Source organism: Stegodyphus dumicola, chromosome 5 (genome assembly GCF_044657685.1).
Source record: "Stegodyphus dumicola isolate Sdum_Otavi_A_Nest chromosome 5, ASM4465768v1".
Lineage (NCBI taxonomy): Eukaryota > Metazoa > Arthropoda > Arachnida > Araneae > Eresidae > Stegodyphus > Stegodyphus dumicola.
Window position 1 is genome coordinate 65407429 of NC_140772.1, and position 16313 is coordinate 65423741.

Consider the following 16313-nt stretch of genomic DNA (forward strand, 5'->3'; position numbering starts at 1 on the left):
TTCTAACAAAATTTCTGTTACAATATGAATATGCATTTATTATTATATGAGCCGTAAAACGGCCCACCAGCGGCCGAGCGGTAAAGTCGCTGAACACTGGTAGTTCGGTCCGAGGTTCGAATTGCGCGAACGGTCCGGCTACATGGGTGTTTTCGTGGTTTTCTTGATGTGTAACGTGTATACGAGCCAGTTTCCCTTAGAAAGTCCTCCACGAAGGCATCCCCCCTTAGGCAGATAGCCATAGTGTACCTTGCCATAATTAAATACACCCATACACACATGAGTCGTAAAATTCAGTATTCGTCATTTTTAGATTCTAGGTATATGAAAAATATTTTTTTTTAAATTTTCGTTTTGTTTTTAAAAATTAATTCACTTTATAGCTTTTCTTCAATTTATTATAAAGGAACAGGAGTTTAAATTTTGATTTATATATAATATGATATAAATTCATCATTCATTAATAATATTTTATGTATAACAAAAAATTATCATTAATGTTCCAAATTTTAATTTTTTTAATGATTTGTCTTACATTTGTTGTATATTTGTTGAATGCATAGCTAAAGATTTCAATTATACACAATAAAGGTTATGCAGAAAACAATTCAGCTGGCATGATAGCTAATTGCGAAAGAAAAATTAGAGTCTTATTGCTCTTAACTGTTAGTACAAGCAGCCATTTTTAAATTGATGTTAAAATAAATTTGTTCTATAGTCTGTTAGAAAATAACTATACTGAATCATTTATTGACGACTTCTAAGAGGTCGCTTTCTGAAAGAAACCTGTATTTTTGAGAACATAAACATACGTTGATATTGAACATCATTTTTTTAAGATGCCAGAGCAAATGCACAGAGCTCCAAAAATCCTCTAAAAGCATAGACGGTCACGTTTTAAAAGCTGACTACTTTTAATAAAGCCTGTATATTAATGTTCATTATACATTTCTCACATTTTTACTTTCTTTCAAAACAGCGATGCTGTGGTTCAGTTGCTTTAGAACTATGTGAAACTAATAAAATGTGCCCTATGTTATAAAAACCTAACTATATTCAGATACACAACTTTTGAAAATGTTTGAAATCTATTATTCTAATCAGAATACTTTGTCTACAGAAAACATTGAATCAATATTAGAAATCAAAAGCTAAGTGAGATTATAAAGTAGGAAGAGTCATATCGTCTAACCCATTTTAATTGAAGTAAACGGGTGCTTACTTTATCGTAAAGTGAACACCCGTTTTTCAAACAGCGAATGAAAAAAAAGAGCCCACCAGAGCTCGAGCGGTAAAGTTGCTGAGCACTAATAGTTCGGTCCGGGGTTCAATTCCTGGCTAACGGCTAGCTGCCCGGGCGTTTTCATTGTTATTCCCGTGTGTAACTTGCATATGAGTCAGTTCCCTTTAAAAAATCCTACACGAAGGCCTCCCTCCCCGTAGGCAATAGCCTAGTGTGCTTTGCTGTAACCGAATAAACCGAAACTGGAAAAAAAAAAAAAAGGAATTGGTGGTGGAAGGTAGCTACGAAACGTCGTTTTAGAAGAATGGGCTACATAACCAAATTTCTATCTATACTCTGATAAACAGTATTTGCTCATCAAAAGCCTAAATTTATCTAATGCTCGGCTTAGTTCTTAAATTGTAATTTTAGCTACAGCCCCCAAACAAGACGATGTCTGGTATTTTATTTCATTACTTAGTTATTCATCATTAATTTAAGAATTAATTACATTACGTTTCGGTCTTTAAATTTTTATTGAATTATAATAATAATCATTTAATATTCTAGTTGCTAATTATTTTATTATTGTAATAGTTATTTTATTTTTATTTACTTATTTATTCATCTTTCCTGATGGCCTTCCATAGAGCTCCAGCACTTCTAATTTTAAAAATTAAGTCCTGACTACAACCAATGATTGCGAAAATAAAAGTCAAGTAACTTATTAATGATAATTAAATAAAATAAAAGCCAAGGCTTTTATTTTCGCCTTACTTGGCTTTTATTTTATATTTATATATATATGTGTGTGTACTTTACATTTAATTATAAGGACATATATATATGTACTTTACATTTAATTATAATTTATTTGATATATATATACATATTTACGTTTGGTAGTATTACCGATTGCAATAAAAAGGGAGGTGCACATCTAGATGTTATAACGGACCCATATACAAAATTTCAACGTTCTATAACTAACCGTTTTTGAGTTATGCAACATACATACATACGTACTTATACATCACGAAAAAAATCCCTTTCAAGTATCAACTTAGGCTCATAATCATTAGTCATAAGTATCAGCTTAGAGTAAATGGGATTACATTTAACAATAAGTTTTTGAAAAAAAAAAGAGAGAGAGAGAGAGAGAGAGTTTTTCATTGTGTTCGTACGTACAGGCATCAGCCCAAAAAATAATTCACATGGATTCCGTAATCGTCAAAAACAGATATTTCTGTTAAAATATGATACCCAAAAGTTTTCTCGATTACAATAATTACTGCGATTTTATTGGATACAAGGAAGTAAAGAACCTATATTAACCTACATATTCTTATATAAGCAATACCTAAGTGCAGTATATAAATATTTAAAATCAATAAAATCTGACTATGGCACGCTCAAGGAAAAAAAAAAAAAAAAAAAAAAAAAGATGAATCATCTAAATTTTCAAATTACAAACATAAATAGCAATAGTAAAAAGCAAATACAAAATAACGCTTCACGCTATCAAAATTGCTCATTTTCTTAAATATCAACAACTAAATAGTATTTCAACTAAAACACATAATGTAAACAAGAGTTTGCCCGATGCCCAAAAAAATTCAAAATTATCTATGAAATATATGAGCGCATTGTGACGCAACCGTATCATTCGTATTCGAACAGCAACCGCATCATTCGTATTCGCATAGAAACCGCATCATTCGTAATCGAACAAACCGCATCGTATGACAGATGCGAGTAACGAAGAGATGCGAGTAACGAAATGAATTTGTGAGTACCGAATCGGTACTTCGAGTCAACCGATGTACCCGTTACTCAGTAACGAATACATGCGGTTTGCTCCAGCTGTATTGCTTACTCAACTTAGTAATTATGGCGACTTGCATCGTTTCGTATGTAATTCTTGGTCGTAGTCATGTTAAATTATTTAACACTTGTCACCGTTTGTTTTCTTCGGATTATAAATCAGGTTCGATTCTGTTAATTTTATTTACTTATCATAAAAATATGTATTTCTCTTACTTGGTGTTTTTTTAACAGGCTTTGTCAATGTCACCAAAAGACAACATTTGCATTTAATTGGAATCAACCGCCCCCTAAAGAAAAATTGTGTGAATATGGAAACTGCTCATCAGTTAAAAATAGCCTTTCAAAACTTTGCAGCTGATACAAATGCACTTGTTGCAGTACTTTACGGGGAAGGTAAGTTGTGTAGTTAAATATTGCTTGCAACAGTATTATAAATAAAACCTTTATTATAGAGTTTCTTGGTTTGCCATACAGGAAGGGGACAATGAAATTATAGAACTTATGTATAATATTTTTCTTACTTTTATTAATTCTTTATATAGAAAATTTCCCAGTAGTAGAGGGATTTGGGGATAAATTTGGAGCACCATTCAAGGAAAATCCCTCATATGGCATCTCTTACAGTTGCAATTTGATTAAGGGGAGCCAAAATTATTTTTACTTACCAATGTAAGGTGGCTAAAATAAATTTATGTAATGATTTCATCTTAAATAAAAATATTTCTCAACGAGCTAGGTCAAAAATTTGTAAATTTAAATGATAAAACTTGGCTTGTTGATTGAGTGTTTTGTATAAATTTTGCATCAGTATTAAGTGATTTAAATTTAAAATTTCAAGAATGAAACAACGCAGTAATTGGAATGATCAGTAACATTAATGCATACAAAATAAGGTTGATCTTTGGATTATGGTAACATGGCGATTTTTTGGCGAAAATTTGCGGACCAACTCTGCTACAGCAACCCTCTATTTTTTTTTTTCGCTGCAAAGACATGTTTCTTTTCTTTTTATTTACTCAACACTTTTCCAACAATCTACTAGCCGAATTACACTGATGCTAGAAATTTTATGTAACAAAACTGCTTAATCATGACAAATATTAACTGCAAAATTGGGAAAAAGTGCAGAATCGCAAACTCCTTGCGCGTTTTTCAGAATAGCACATGCACATAAACCATTTACACGTCGACTTATTTTTACTTAAAAAAAACATCCCAGAATTGCACAAAAATGGCATTGCACACACTCTTAACTTTATCCATCTACACTGCTATTTTCTCATAAATTACAAAAATTTGCACGAAAATGCAGGAAAATTGTCTTAATCTTTAAACTCAATAAAAAGCACATATATGAAATTACCTGATCGCGAAAAAGTACATACCCTTTCCAAGGATGAACATTTCCACATATAAAATAAATAAAATATCCAAAAGCTTTTACCTCTAAATTATCTATTATATTATAAACGTCACTAACGAATTTATACGCAAACATTAAAAATAGTTACAAATACTTAGTGCCAAATATTTAAATTATTTCCATACACGTTTACTTCAACTGAAACGTATACCAAATTCCTACAGACATAAAATTCACAAAATAACTATCATTTAATTAAAATATCACTAAACCATGTACACGTCGACTTATTTTTACTTAAAAAAACATCCCAGAATTGCACAAAAATGGCATTGCGCACACTCTTCACTACATCCATGTACACTGCTTTTTTCTCATAAATTAGAAAAATTTCACGAAAATGCATGAAAATACTCAACGTATACTACTCAAACGTATTCCAAAATACTACAAATATTTAACTCACAAAATCACGATCATTAAATTAAAATATAATTAAATTAAAAAAACAGTACTTAAAATATAAATAAGCACATACATTAAATTAATAAAAATTAGATTACAATCCTAATTAGGTACTTTAAACTAAATCATTGCTAATAACAATTTTCCAATAATACCACATTAATTTATTTACTCCTTACATTTAGAACAATGCATAAAAATAATATCCTCAAATGATTAAAAATACTAACTTACCTAATCTTCATTACGTGGCTGCAGTACTACTGCTAATTTCTAAATCCTAAATCCAGTAGTCAACTGGAAGTCTATTCACCAAGTAATAAGAAATTAATAAAATTTCACCTATACTCAAACTACTTTCAGCAAACCACATATCCTTCCTTACACTCCTTTTCACAAAATGTCCATTTTCACCATATTTCTTGCACCGCCATTTAAACTTAACTGTAATATCTTTCCTTTCACACAATCTCAACTTATTATTATTATCAGATAAAAGCATTAAAAATTTAGAATTCACTTTACATAGCGCCATGCAATCCGAAAATTAATCAAAACTCTTTCACACAACACACAATGAAGCTTTTCCAAATTAACCCCCTTTTCCGATTAAAGAACTGTAATTCGTCCATTAATGTCACATTTCACACAACACAGAATATAGCTAAATCCGAAATTTCTAGATTTCCCCCCTTTTCCGATTAAACAACTGTAATTTGTCCATTAATGTCGCATGACATATCTCATGATCTCTCATTTCCCTCACACAAAATAATACATAATCGGAACTGAGTGCTGCTCACGTTATTACCAAAGTCCTAGGTAGTAACCTCTATTGCCTCCAAAATGTCGCCAAACTGCCAGTTACCATATTCCAAAGATCAGCCCAAAATAAAATTTATTATGCTGATGTGAAAGCTCTTCAACAAAACAATTTGAATAATTTTTTTCCAAATATGCCTGATCATTTTCAGAAATATTAAAATTGTAATTATAACATTGAAAAATATGTTGTGGAATTTACAAAAGTATTATAAATAAAACCTCTTTTTTTATAATACTTTTGTAAATTTCGCAACTGCTTTTTCAGCGTTCATACTGCTTTTTCATAAGTCATACTGCTTTTTGACATAGTTTCATACTGCTTTTGACATAAATTTCGTACACGATTTTCAGAAAATAAATTATTGTACAATGTCTGCCTTTCAAAGAGGATTTAAGTGTAGAAGATAGCTGCCAAAAAGTTATATTTAAGAATGAAAGACATATTAGAAAATGAGATTATAACTCTACAAACTGATCTAACCTTAAAAGCTATAGAAATTTGGGAAGATTTTTTGAAATATGTTAATCAGGAAAAGTAACGGCTAATCTTTGGAATATGGTAACAGGCAATTTGGCGACATTTTGGTAGGCGATAAAGGTTACTACCTAGGACTTTGGCAATAATGTGAGAAGTATCCAGTTCCTATTATGGATTATGTTGTCTGAGAGAAATGAGAGATCATGAGATATGTCATGTGACATGTATGGACGAATCACAGTTCTTTTTTCGGAAAAGGGGGGGAAATCTGGAAAAATATCTGTAGTACTTTATAGCATTTTGTATTTAGCTTCATTATGTGTTGTGTAAAACAGCGTTGATTAATTTTTGGATCCCATGGCCCTATGTAAAGTGAATTCGAAATGGGTATTTAGTGGGATTGAAGGGTAGTAATGAATGTTTTTTTAAGGTTGTGTGAGATAGAAGTAAAGATTGCTTTTTAAGTTTTATTAAGCAGTATATTCTACCGGGTACAATAATAATATCTGATTGCTGGAAGTCATATGTCTGTTTGGAGGATGAAGGTTTTCAGCATCTTGCTGTTAACCATAAGTATCATTTTGAAGATCCTGAAACAGGCGCACATAAGAATACGATTGAGATTCTGAAGAAGATTAGGTTAAGTTAGTATTTTTAATCATTTGAGGATAGTATTTTTATGCATTGTTCTAAATATAAGGAATAAATAAATTAATATGCTATTATTAAAAAATTGTTATTAGCAATGAATTAGTTTAAAGTACCTAATTAGGATTGTAATCTAATTTTTATTAATTTAATGTATGTGTTTATTTCTATTTTAAGTAGTGTTTTTTAATTTAATTATATTTTAATTAAATGATATTTATTTTGTAAATTATATGTTTGTAGCATTTTGGAATATGTTTCAGTAGGAGTAAACATGCATGGCAATAATTTAAATATTTGACACTAAGTATTTGCAACCATTTTTAATGTTTGCGTTATAAATTCGCAGGTGATGTTTATAATAGATAATTTAGAGGGAAAAGTTTTTGGATATTTTATTTATTTTATACGATGAATGATTAATTACAAACAATTGTGGTATACCTTGGCAGTAAAATTGTTGCATTTGTGTAAATAACAAGTTACGATAAAGACAAAGATGTAGTGATAGTCTGTAAAGTGCAAATGTTCATGCTTGGAAATGTATATACAGTGTCTCACAAAAGTGATGGGACACTTGTGCTTTACGAAAGGAAACTGTAGTAAAATAAATTAAAAAAACATGTAAAAATTTTTTGTGGGTGTGTTTCATACTTAAATTTAGTAACAATTATTACATAACATACATTTTCTCAAAATATTAAAATAGTAATTTAATAAAAATACAATTGTTTAGAACGGAGCAAAAAATAGCTCACATAAGTGATGGGACACTTACTTTTCCATCAAATATTTATCCAAAAATTTTACTTCTAAAAATGTTTTAATATTTTGTTGGATTTCCTTTTACTTTTAAAACGTGATTTGATGTTATTGGGATGGATTCGACTAATTTTTTTGTGATTTCTGGAGTGATTTTACCCCATTCTTCTTGAAGCAATGATTTTAATTGTTGTTTTTAAGAAATGGTGTGTTTGCGAATTCTTGATTCCAATTCTTGCCAAATATTCTCTATGGGATTTAAGTCTGGAGATTGTGGGGCTGTTTTTATTATTTCAGGACAGTTATACAGCAGTTAGAGTCTAACGTTCAAAGCAGTGTGCTTGGGGTCATTGTCCTGGTAGAATTTAAAATCGTTATGAAGGGTCAATTTTCGTGCTGAAGATTTCAAATTTTGATTTAAAATGTCAATATACTTGTACTGATGCCAATAAAAACAAAATTACCAACTCCAGGGGACAACATACACCCCCATACCATAACTCCTCCTCCATCATGTTTTACTATTGGCACCAAGTTCTGTTTGCAAAATTCTTTCCTGGGTTTTCTCTACACCAAGATTCTACCGTCAGAACCAAATATATTAAATTTACTCTCATCAGCAAATATAACTTCATTCTAGTAATCAGAGTTCTTATTTATGTTAGATTTTGTGAAAGCCAGTCTGAGTTTTCTATTCTTTTCACTTATGAAGAATTTTTTTCCTGGCTGCTCTACCGTGATATCCAGCAGATCGAATTACTCTTCTAACAGTCTCAGGATTAACAATTACTCCATATAATGTTTGTAAATCAGCAGCAACTTTAGGAGCATTCATTCTTGGATTTTGTTTAATATTTTGAAAAATAATTCGCTTTATTCCATTGGATAGCTTTGATGGTCGGCCAGGTCTTCTTTTATCCTGAATCATATGATTCTTTTTATATCGTTTAATGATACTGAAAACTGTTGAATGACTCATGTTAACTGTTTCAGCAGTTTCTCTAATAGATTTTTCATGTTCAATATGCAAATTAATAACTAATTTTCGAATTTCAGGCAAAGTTTCTTTTCGTTTAGCATTCATGGCTGCACAGAGCTAAAAAACACAAAAATTCCAAAACAAACGGGAGAGAAAGACTGCAGACAATTTTATAAATTATTGCTAATTGCTTTTGAGTAAAAATAAAAACTCCAAAAATTATTTTTATTGTAGTACGTAGTAGTATCTAATGGTGTCCCATCACTTATGTGAGCCATTTTTTTGCTCCGTTCTAAACAATTGTATTTTTATTAAATTATTATTTTAATATTTTGAGAAAAAGTATGTTATGTAATAATTGTTACTAAATTTAAGTATGAAACACACCCACAAAAAATTTTTACATGTTTTTTTAATTTATTTTATTACGGTTTCTTTTTGTAAAGCACAAGTGTCCCATCGCTTTTGTGAGACACTGTACTTTTTCGTGATAAGGTAATTTCATATATGTCCTTTTTACCGACTTTAAAGATTCACAAAATTTTCCTGCATTTTCGGGCAAATTTTTCTAATTTATGAGAAAAAAGCAGTGTACACGGATTAAGTCGAGAGTTTGCGCAATGCAATTTTTGTGCAATTCTGGGATGATTTTTTTTAAGTAAAAATAGGTCGCCATGTACATGGTTACTGTGTATGTGCCATTCTGAAAAACATGGCAAGGAGTTTGCGATTCTGCACTTTCTCCCAATTTTTCAGTTAATATTCGTCATGATTAAGCACTTTTTTCCACAAAATTTCTAGCATAAGCGTATTTTGGCTAGCAGATTGTTGGAAAAAATGTTGAGTAAATAAGAAAAAAGAAACCTGTCTTTACTTCATGAAGACAAAATGACGACGAAAAAAAAGTAGAAGATTGCTGTAGCAGGGTTGGTTGCCAAATTTTCGCCATAAATCGCCAAGTTACCATAATCCAAAGATTAACCAAAGTAACCCAACACCACCAAATGTAGTGAATATATCTACTCTTGTTTTGGATCTACATACTTATAGCTAAATAGATCCTATCAAGTATTTTCATATGTAAAGTTAATGAAGACTAAATGTCATTGCCTGTTTGCTGCTTTCCATACTAAAGATTCATTATCTTTGTCTGGATATGAAGTTTAGTCTGGATTGAGTTATGAAGGCTTGCAGATGCAAACTTCCCATTAATGACAAAAGATAAAATAAAAATTAATCTGTATTTTTTCTGTAGTTACTTTTCTGTTAAGAAATATTATGAAAATACCATGTTGGTTTTATACTTCTTTCCCCATTGCCACTTACTAGAACACAAGACTGAATTTGTTAAATATCAAGGTTTTGCTAGGTAGATCACAACACATGTGTAAGACAAAAATGTATGTTATGTAATAATTGTTATCATATAGAAGTTAGCAACCTTTGCTCTAGATCAGCGGCACAAATGATTTGTTTCAATCATATAGAAGTCAATCATATAGAAGTTGGCAACCTCTGCTCTAGATCAGTGGCACAAATGATTTTTTATTACTCAAAGAACTTAAGATTGCTGTTTTTTACATTTTTCTGATCAGAAACCTTATCCAATCTACTAGAGAAATAAAAACCACCTTGTAAGTAGATTTATTGATTGAATTTTTGGAGTAAATACCTAATTAGAATGTAAATTATGTATGTAATAAGAAAATTTTTGGAAATGAATGATGACTTAAGTTGTTATCCATTTTCATCTGTAAAAGTTTGTCAGATTGTGGCAATATGGTTTTGGTTTTACTTAAATACTGTTATTTTTGTGTTCTGATGGTTTTTGAAACATATCTAGTTCATCTAATTTTCTTATAATTATCTAACATGAAATAAATCTTCTTCCTTAAATACAGGCTTCCACAGATTGTACAATGCTTTGCAGATACTGATTGATTTCAATGCTGTTTGTTTGTTTTCTTATTTTGTGTAAGGCATAGAAATTTGAGACTCTATTCTTATGTCGCATAAGCATATTTAAAATCCATAAAGCTAAAAGTTCTTTTAAAAGATTGATGGTGGGAAAAGAGTTGTATAAAACTCTGATGTTTCATCCCTTTCTTTCTCAGAACGAAAATAATAGCTAGATAGAAAGTCTATCATTTTGCCCTAGTAAAAAATTCCATTACAATCCTATCTTCTTTAGATACATTTTTCCAGTATTATTGTAAAATAGGAAGTTCGTATTTTATCTCTATTTATTAATGTATTAATCTCGTATAATAATGCAGAGTTTTAGAAAATATTGTACAAAGTCCAAAATCTGGATGTCCTTGTATCTGAAATGATCTAATATGCAGACCTCTGGATTGCCAGCTAGATTAAATAAATAAATGAAATAAAATAATGATAATAAAAATCCCACACCATATGAAAATCTGGTAATGAAGAATATAATACTCAACAAAAGGAAGCAGATGTGCTGTAAATGTGACTTATCTTCTGACCGAGATACCTTCATGTCACTTTCAAACACCTACTGGGCTTGCACAAGTATGGCTAGGAAGTCTCACCCTAGCCAATAACATACTGATTGGTGTTGCATTGATGTTCGTCAGGATCACACATTGGGCCCTTGAGTGGTTTGGAGGGAAGGGAGGCATAGCTGATATATACATTCTGCTGCCTGCTGCTTTCTCTACAGTTTCTAAATTCTGTTGCCCAGTGCTTCCCTAAATTCTAAATATTTTGGTATGCCTGAATTCTGCTGCTCAAACCTCTAATAAATTTTATAAATTTTGCTATCCCTAACTTTTTGCTGCTTGGTGTGCTTCTAATTCCAAAATTTGTCACTCCTAATCTCTGTTGCCCAGTGTGGCTGTACCTGCTCTGTTGGATTGGAAAGTAGCCTTCTATTATCTGACCTAAACAATAAGCGAAGCCCCAATGTTGCAATGCCTACCTGTCATCTTATTAGATTTAAACTGATAATGTACTCGCACTTTGTACTATATAAAACTTTGCAGGGGGGTTTCCAATTTAATCATTAATAATTACTGGCTACATTATACATAAACATTATACTACTATGTTTCGAAATATTGGCACCATTGATTGGTGATTGGATTTTAGTGCCATCAGACAATTTTTAATGATGATGGCAATTGTATTTCACTTCTAATATGTTACAATCTCCTCTTGTAGTAAAACAGAATGCAATTATAGATAATTATGTTTTGCTTTTCTGTTAGAATTTGAATACAATTTTTTCCAAAATTGCTTCCATGAACAAAGTATGAATTTTGTCAAATTCACATCTTGCATCTAGAAAAAGAAGAAAAATGTTATGAAAATAATTTCTTTACTTTTTCAAAATTTAAAAAACCCCAGAAATGCACAATTTCTGATTTTTATGTGCTATGTATATGTAAAATAAAAGAATAAGTAAATCAAAATAATAACTTTAATTTACTATACCCCCTTAATTCTCTGTTTTAATTTGGATACATCCTCTTTCCATCCTTTACTTCATATTGGTGGCACAGATGATTCAAAATTGTAAACTGAATCTCAGATCCTTGTGCCTCAATCAGCCTTGAGCTTGGAATATGACAAATTTACTCCTCAGCTTTGCTTCTGCAAACTTGCTGTTGTCTACTATCTTCAAAATTATAGTTTAAAAATACATTGGTATCAATTTAGTTCTTCAAAAAACAGCTGCTATTAGACCCATTTTATTTCTTTTGGCTTATAATAAATATGCTTGTCATTCATAAATAAAAAGGAAATATTAAATCTCTTATGCTTCAACATTGCGACTTCAAAATTTTTCAAGTTATCACATATATGTATGCCGTGTTATTGTGTATTGTAAAACATTATAGATATTTTTGCAAAATTTAAGAGCAATAAATTATTTTCACAGTACTGTTTACTTGCTAAAATTATTTTTTCATTTAAATTACATTCACATGATAGATTAATGATATTTTATTTATTTTAGGTGGAACATTTTGTGCAGGTTATGATTTGCAAGAAATTGCTGCTGGAAATATTACTGAGCTATCAATTCATGATGGCCCAATGGTAATTCTGTGCATAATTATAAAACTTTATTTTCATTTTTATGTAAATTTTGATCTTCTAATATTAATACTGCCATTAAGAGCATACTGTAATTAAGTGCTACTTACACTCATGTGCAAAATTAAAAATTTTGCAAATTATATTAATTTTTATGAGAAGTATTGAACCAAAGGTGCTAATAATGCCACCAAAGAATTATGCAAATATTTAAACTCAAATGCATAAGCGTACACTTGCATGTCTGTGGAGCTGTGCTTATGGAAGGGATATAAGCGTATGAATGGTTTTTGGCGATTTGTGTGCTTGTAATCCTTCGTGACGTTCATTGTGTTTTGCAAGAGTTGGGTATAATTTATAATGCCAGATTGAGATGGAAAATTGTTGGTAGATTGGAGGCAAGCCAATCAAAAGTGCTGTTTCTTCAGAGCTCAGTGGGACCCCCAGTAACATTTGCAATTTGTGGAAACCGTGTCTGGGCACTGGATCCATATTTAGAAAACCTGGACAAAGTTGACAGAGATCCACAATGATGAACGATGATCATTATTTGGGATGTTCAGCATAGTAACAGAGGACTGCTAGAGCTTCACAGCTCTCACATGAGTTGTATACTGCCACTGGAACCTGAATTTCATGGTCTGCAGTTGCCTGAAAACTTCAGAAGATAAGGCTGTATGCCAGAAGACCTGCTGTTTGCATCTCACTCACTGTAGCACATAGAATGTGCTTTGAATCAATGTATGCCTTGAATCAGACTTCATTGGAGTGTTGTGCTTTTACACTTGTGTTGGATGGCTGCTCACCCCTACTCACAGGCTTCCTGACTACTATGGGGTATAGTGAGTAGTTCTTAGAGCCCTATGTTCCGTTTTTCAGGAGAGCAGTTGGTTCTAAGTTCATGTTAATGGATGACAACACTCATTCACATAGGGTTCGGCTGGTTGACGATTACCTGGAAAGTGAGGTTATTCACTGGATGGATTGGCCAGCCAGATCTCTTGACCTTAACCTTTATAGAGCATGGCTGAAGCACTCTTGGGAGGGCAGTTTCACTTATCGTGCCATTTCCAAGAATCTTCCTGGATTGAAAACTGCCTTGCTACAGGAGTGAAATTGGCTGCCACAGGGATTTCTCAACTGCTTCCTGTCCAGTATGTTGTCATGCTGCGTGGCTTGTCTGGCTGTGAGAGGAGATCATACCTCATATTAGACTCATTTTCAAACCGATATCACAAATTGGATTTTGGATATCCTTGCAGTGTGAGCTTTACTGATAATCATGCATACATAAAATGACTTTTGAATGGTATATCACTTTCTTTGTTAGAAATGCGTATCCATGCCAAATTTCATTAAAATTAATAATAATTAAATCCATTAGTTTTTCAGAAATTTGACGTAATGTGCAAGTTTTCTTAATTCTGCACACAGATGTAAACTACTAGTTTACTAAAAGTACAGAATGATTATTTTAAAGTCTTTATATAATTATTTGTATACATTATAAAGGTAGGAAAACAAGTATTTTATATATTATATTTGTATCTCTATACTAATCTGAAGCAATACAGGAACTTTTGTTCGTAAGAAATAATATAAAGTAAGAATTTTGCACAATTAAGTATTTCAGGGTTTTGAATAATTATTGTTTGATAAATAGATGTTTTATTTCTTGTTTCCATGACACTATTTTTTAAAGCAAATAGTGTTTATGTATTGTAGAGTATTAATGATTCAGTAGTTAATACAATCCAGTAGTCATAATTGTTTTGCGGGTATGTAGATGTCTTTCCAGAAAAATCAGTCTTAATTTCTTACATGCTGTATATAGCAACAAGGCATTTACTTTACAGCATATCATACTGCATAGGAGTATAATGACATTTATAAAATTGGGTAGTATCTTCCACCAACATATAAATACATTTAACTAAGAAAGTTGCATACTATCAAAAATGCTGTTTTGCAACATCTTATCAATAGTCCAAATTGCTTCTAATGCTGTTTTCTGAGTTATCAACAGAAGTTGTTTTCTCTTAGGACAGGATTTCAGCTATCCTCATAAGCAAAATTTAGAAAGTATGAAATTATGTAAACAAAGTAGCCAAATTATTTGGACAACAAACAGGAAAACAAAGTTCATATATGTAACAGAAATATCCATCAAGCATATTTCATAATTATTGCATTATAAGTGCTTAAGTTCAATGAAAACAAAATGTTATATATTATAATAGAAATTTATAAAAATATGTATTGTTTTTATTTCACTTTAAGAAAGAGGGATTATGTATGAAATATGCATTACAATACCAGTCATAAATATCTGTTCACAAAATGAAATGATTAAATTTTAGTAGTATAAAAATATCTAATAAAATCATTAAACTAAAGTAAATTGAACATAATACATAACTTTAAAAGACTGAAAGATTTAATTATTAAGCAAAACAACTAAAGCTGTTTGCCTAAAGCTATATTGCAGCCATGGAATAAAATTTGAGGGTATGATTTCATTAGTTCTTGAATCAAAATATAATATTCAATTTGAATTTGATTTATTTTCTATCTCATGATCATTATTATTGTTGTATATTTTACTAAATATTTGGTAACTAAAATTTCAGATTTAGTTTAAAAAATTCAGTTTGTTAAAAAAAATATGGCTTATGATTTGCATTCAGATTGTACATTCAGCCCACATGCTGTTTGAGACCACTGATGTAAATGTTAATAAATTTAAATGGTCAAATTTATTAAAAAATTGTACAGTTCATAAATCATGCAGTTTGGAGCTGATATGAGGAGTGTCTGTAAAATAAATACAGTTATGACATATTTTTAGTCTCTAAAATATGTATTAAAAATTTGTTAGGGACCGACGAAAATGGAGTTATCAAAACCTGTTGTTGCTGCAATAAATGGTTATGCTGTTGCAGGGGGCCTGGAATTAGCATTATGGTGTGACTTGCGTATCATGGAAGAAACAGCCATCCTAGGAGCTTTTTGCCGGAGATTTGGTAAGACTTCAATGTAAAATGCATGCTTTTCAATTACCTTTAGTCTATACACCGAAGTGACAAAAGTCATGGGATACCTCCTAATATTTTATCATTCCTCCTTTTGTCCGGCGAAGTGCAGCAACTCGATGTGGCATGGACTCAACAAGTTGTTGGAAGTCCCCTGCAGGAATATTGGAGCCATGCTGCCTCTATAGACGTCCATAATTATGAAAGTGTTGACAGTGCAGGGTTGACCTCTCGATGATGTCCCATAAATGTTCGATGGGATTCATGTCGGGCGATCTAGCTGGCCAGATCATTCACTGGAGTTGTCCAGAATGTTCTTCTAACCAATCGCGAACAATTGTGGCCTGGTGACATAGCGCATTGTCATCCATAAAAATCCCATCGTTGTTTGAGTACGTGAAGTCCATGAATGGCTGTAAGTGATCTCCAAGTAGCTGAAGGTATCCATTTCCAGTCAATGATTGGTTCAGTTGCACCAGAGGACCAAGTCCATGCCATGTAAAAACAGCCCAGACCATTATGGAACCACCACCAGCTTGAACAGTGCCTTGTTGACAACTTGGGTCCATGGCTTCGTGGGGTCTGCGCCACACTCGAACCCTACCATCAGCTCTTACCAACTGAATTGTGACTCATCTGACCAA

The 16313-nt window shown here is 31.5% G+C and overlaps 1 protein-coding gene across 1 annotated transcript in view; it reads left to right on the forward strand.

Moving 5' to 3' along the window:
- The first annotated feature begins 3052 nt into the window (after positions 1-3052).
- Positions 3053-16313, forward strand: part of LOC118179370 (uncharacterized) — a 35296-nt gene continuing 22035 nt past the window's right edge. Inside the window, exons 1-4 of the mRNA XM_085816726.1 lie at positions 3053-3209; positions 3281-3442; positions 12558-12640; positions 15516-15660. Coding sequence (XP_085672852.1) covers positions 3113-3209; positions 3281-3442; positions 12558-12640; positions 15516-15660 — 487 coding nt within the window. The 5' untranslated portion in view covers positions 3053-3112. The remainder of the gene's footprint in view (positions 3210-3280; positions 3443-12557; positions 12641-15515; positions 15661-16313) is intronic.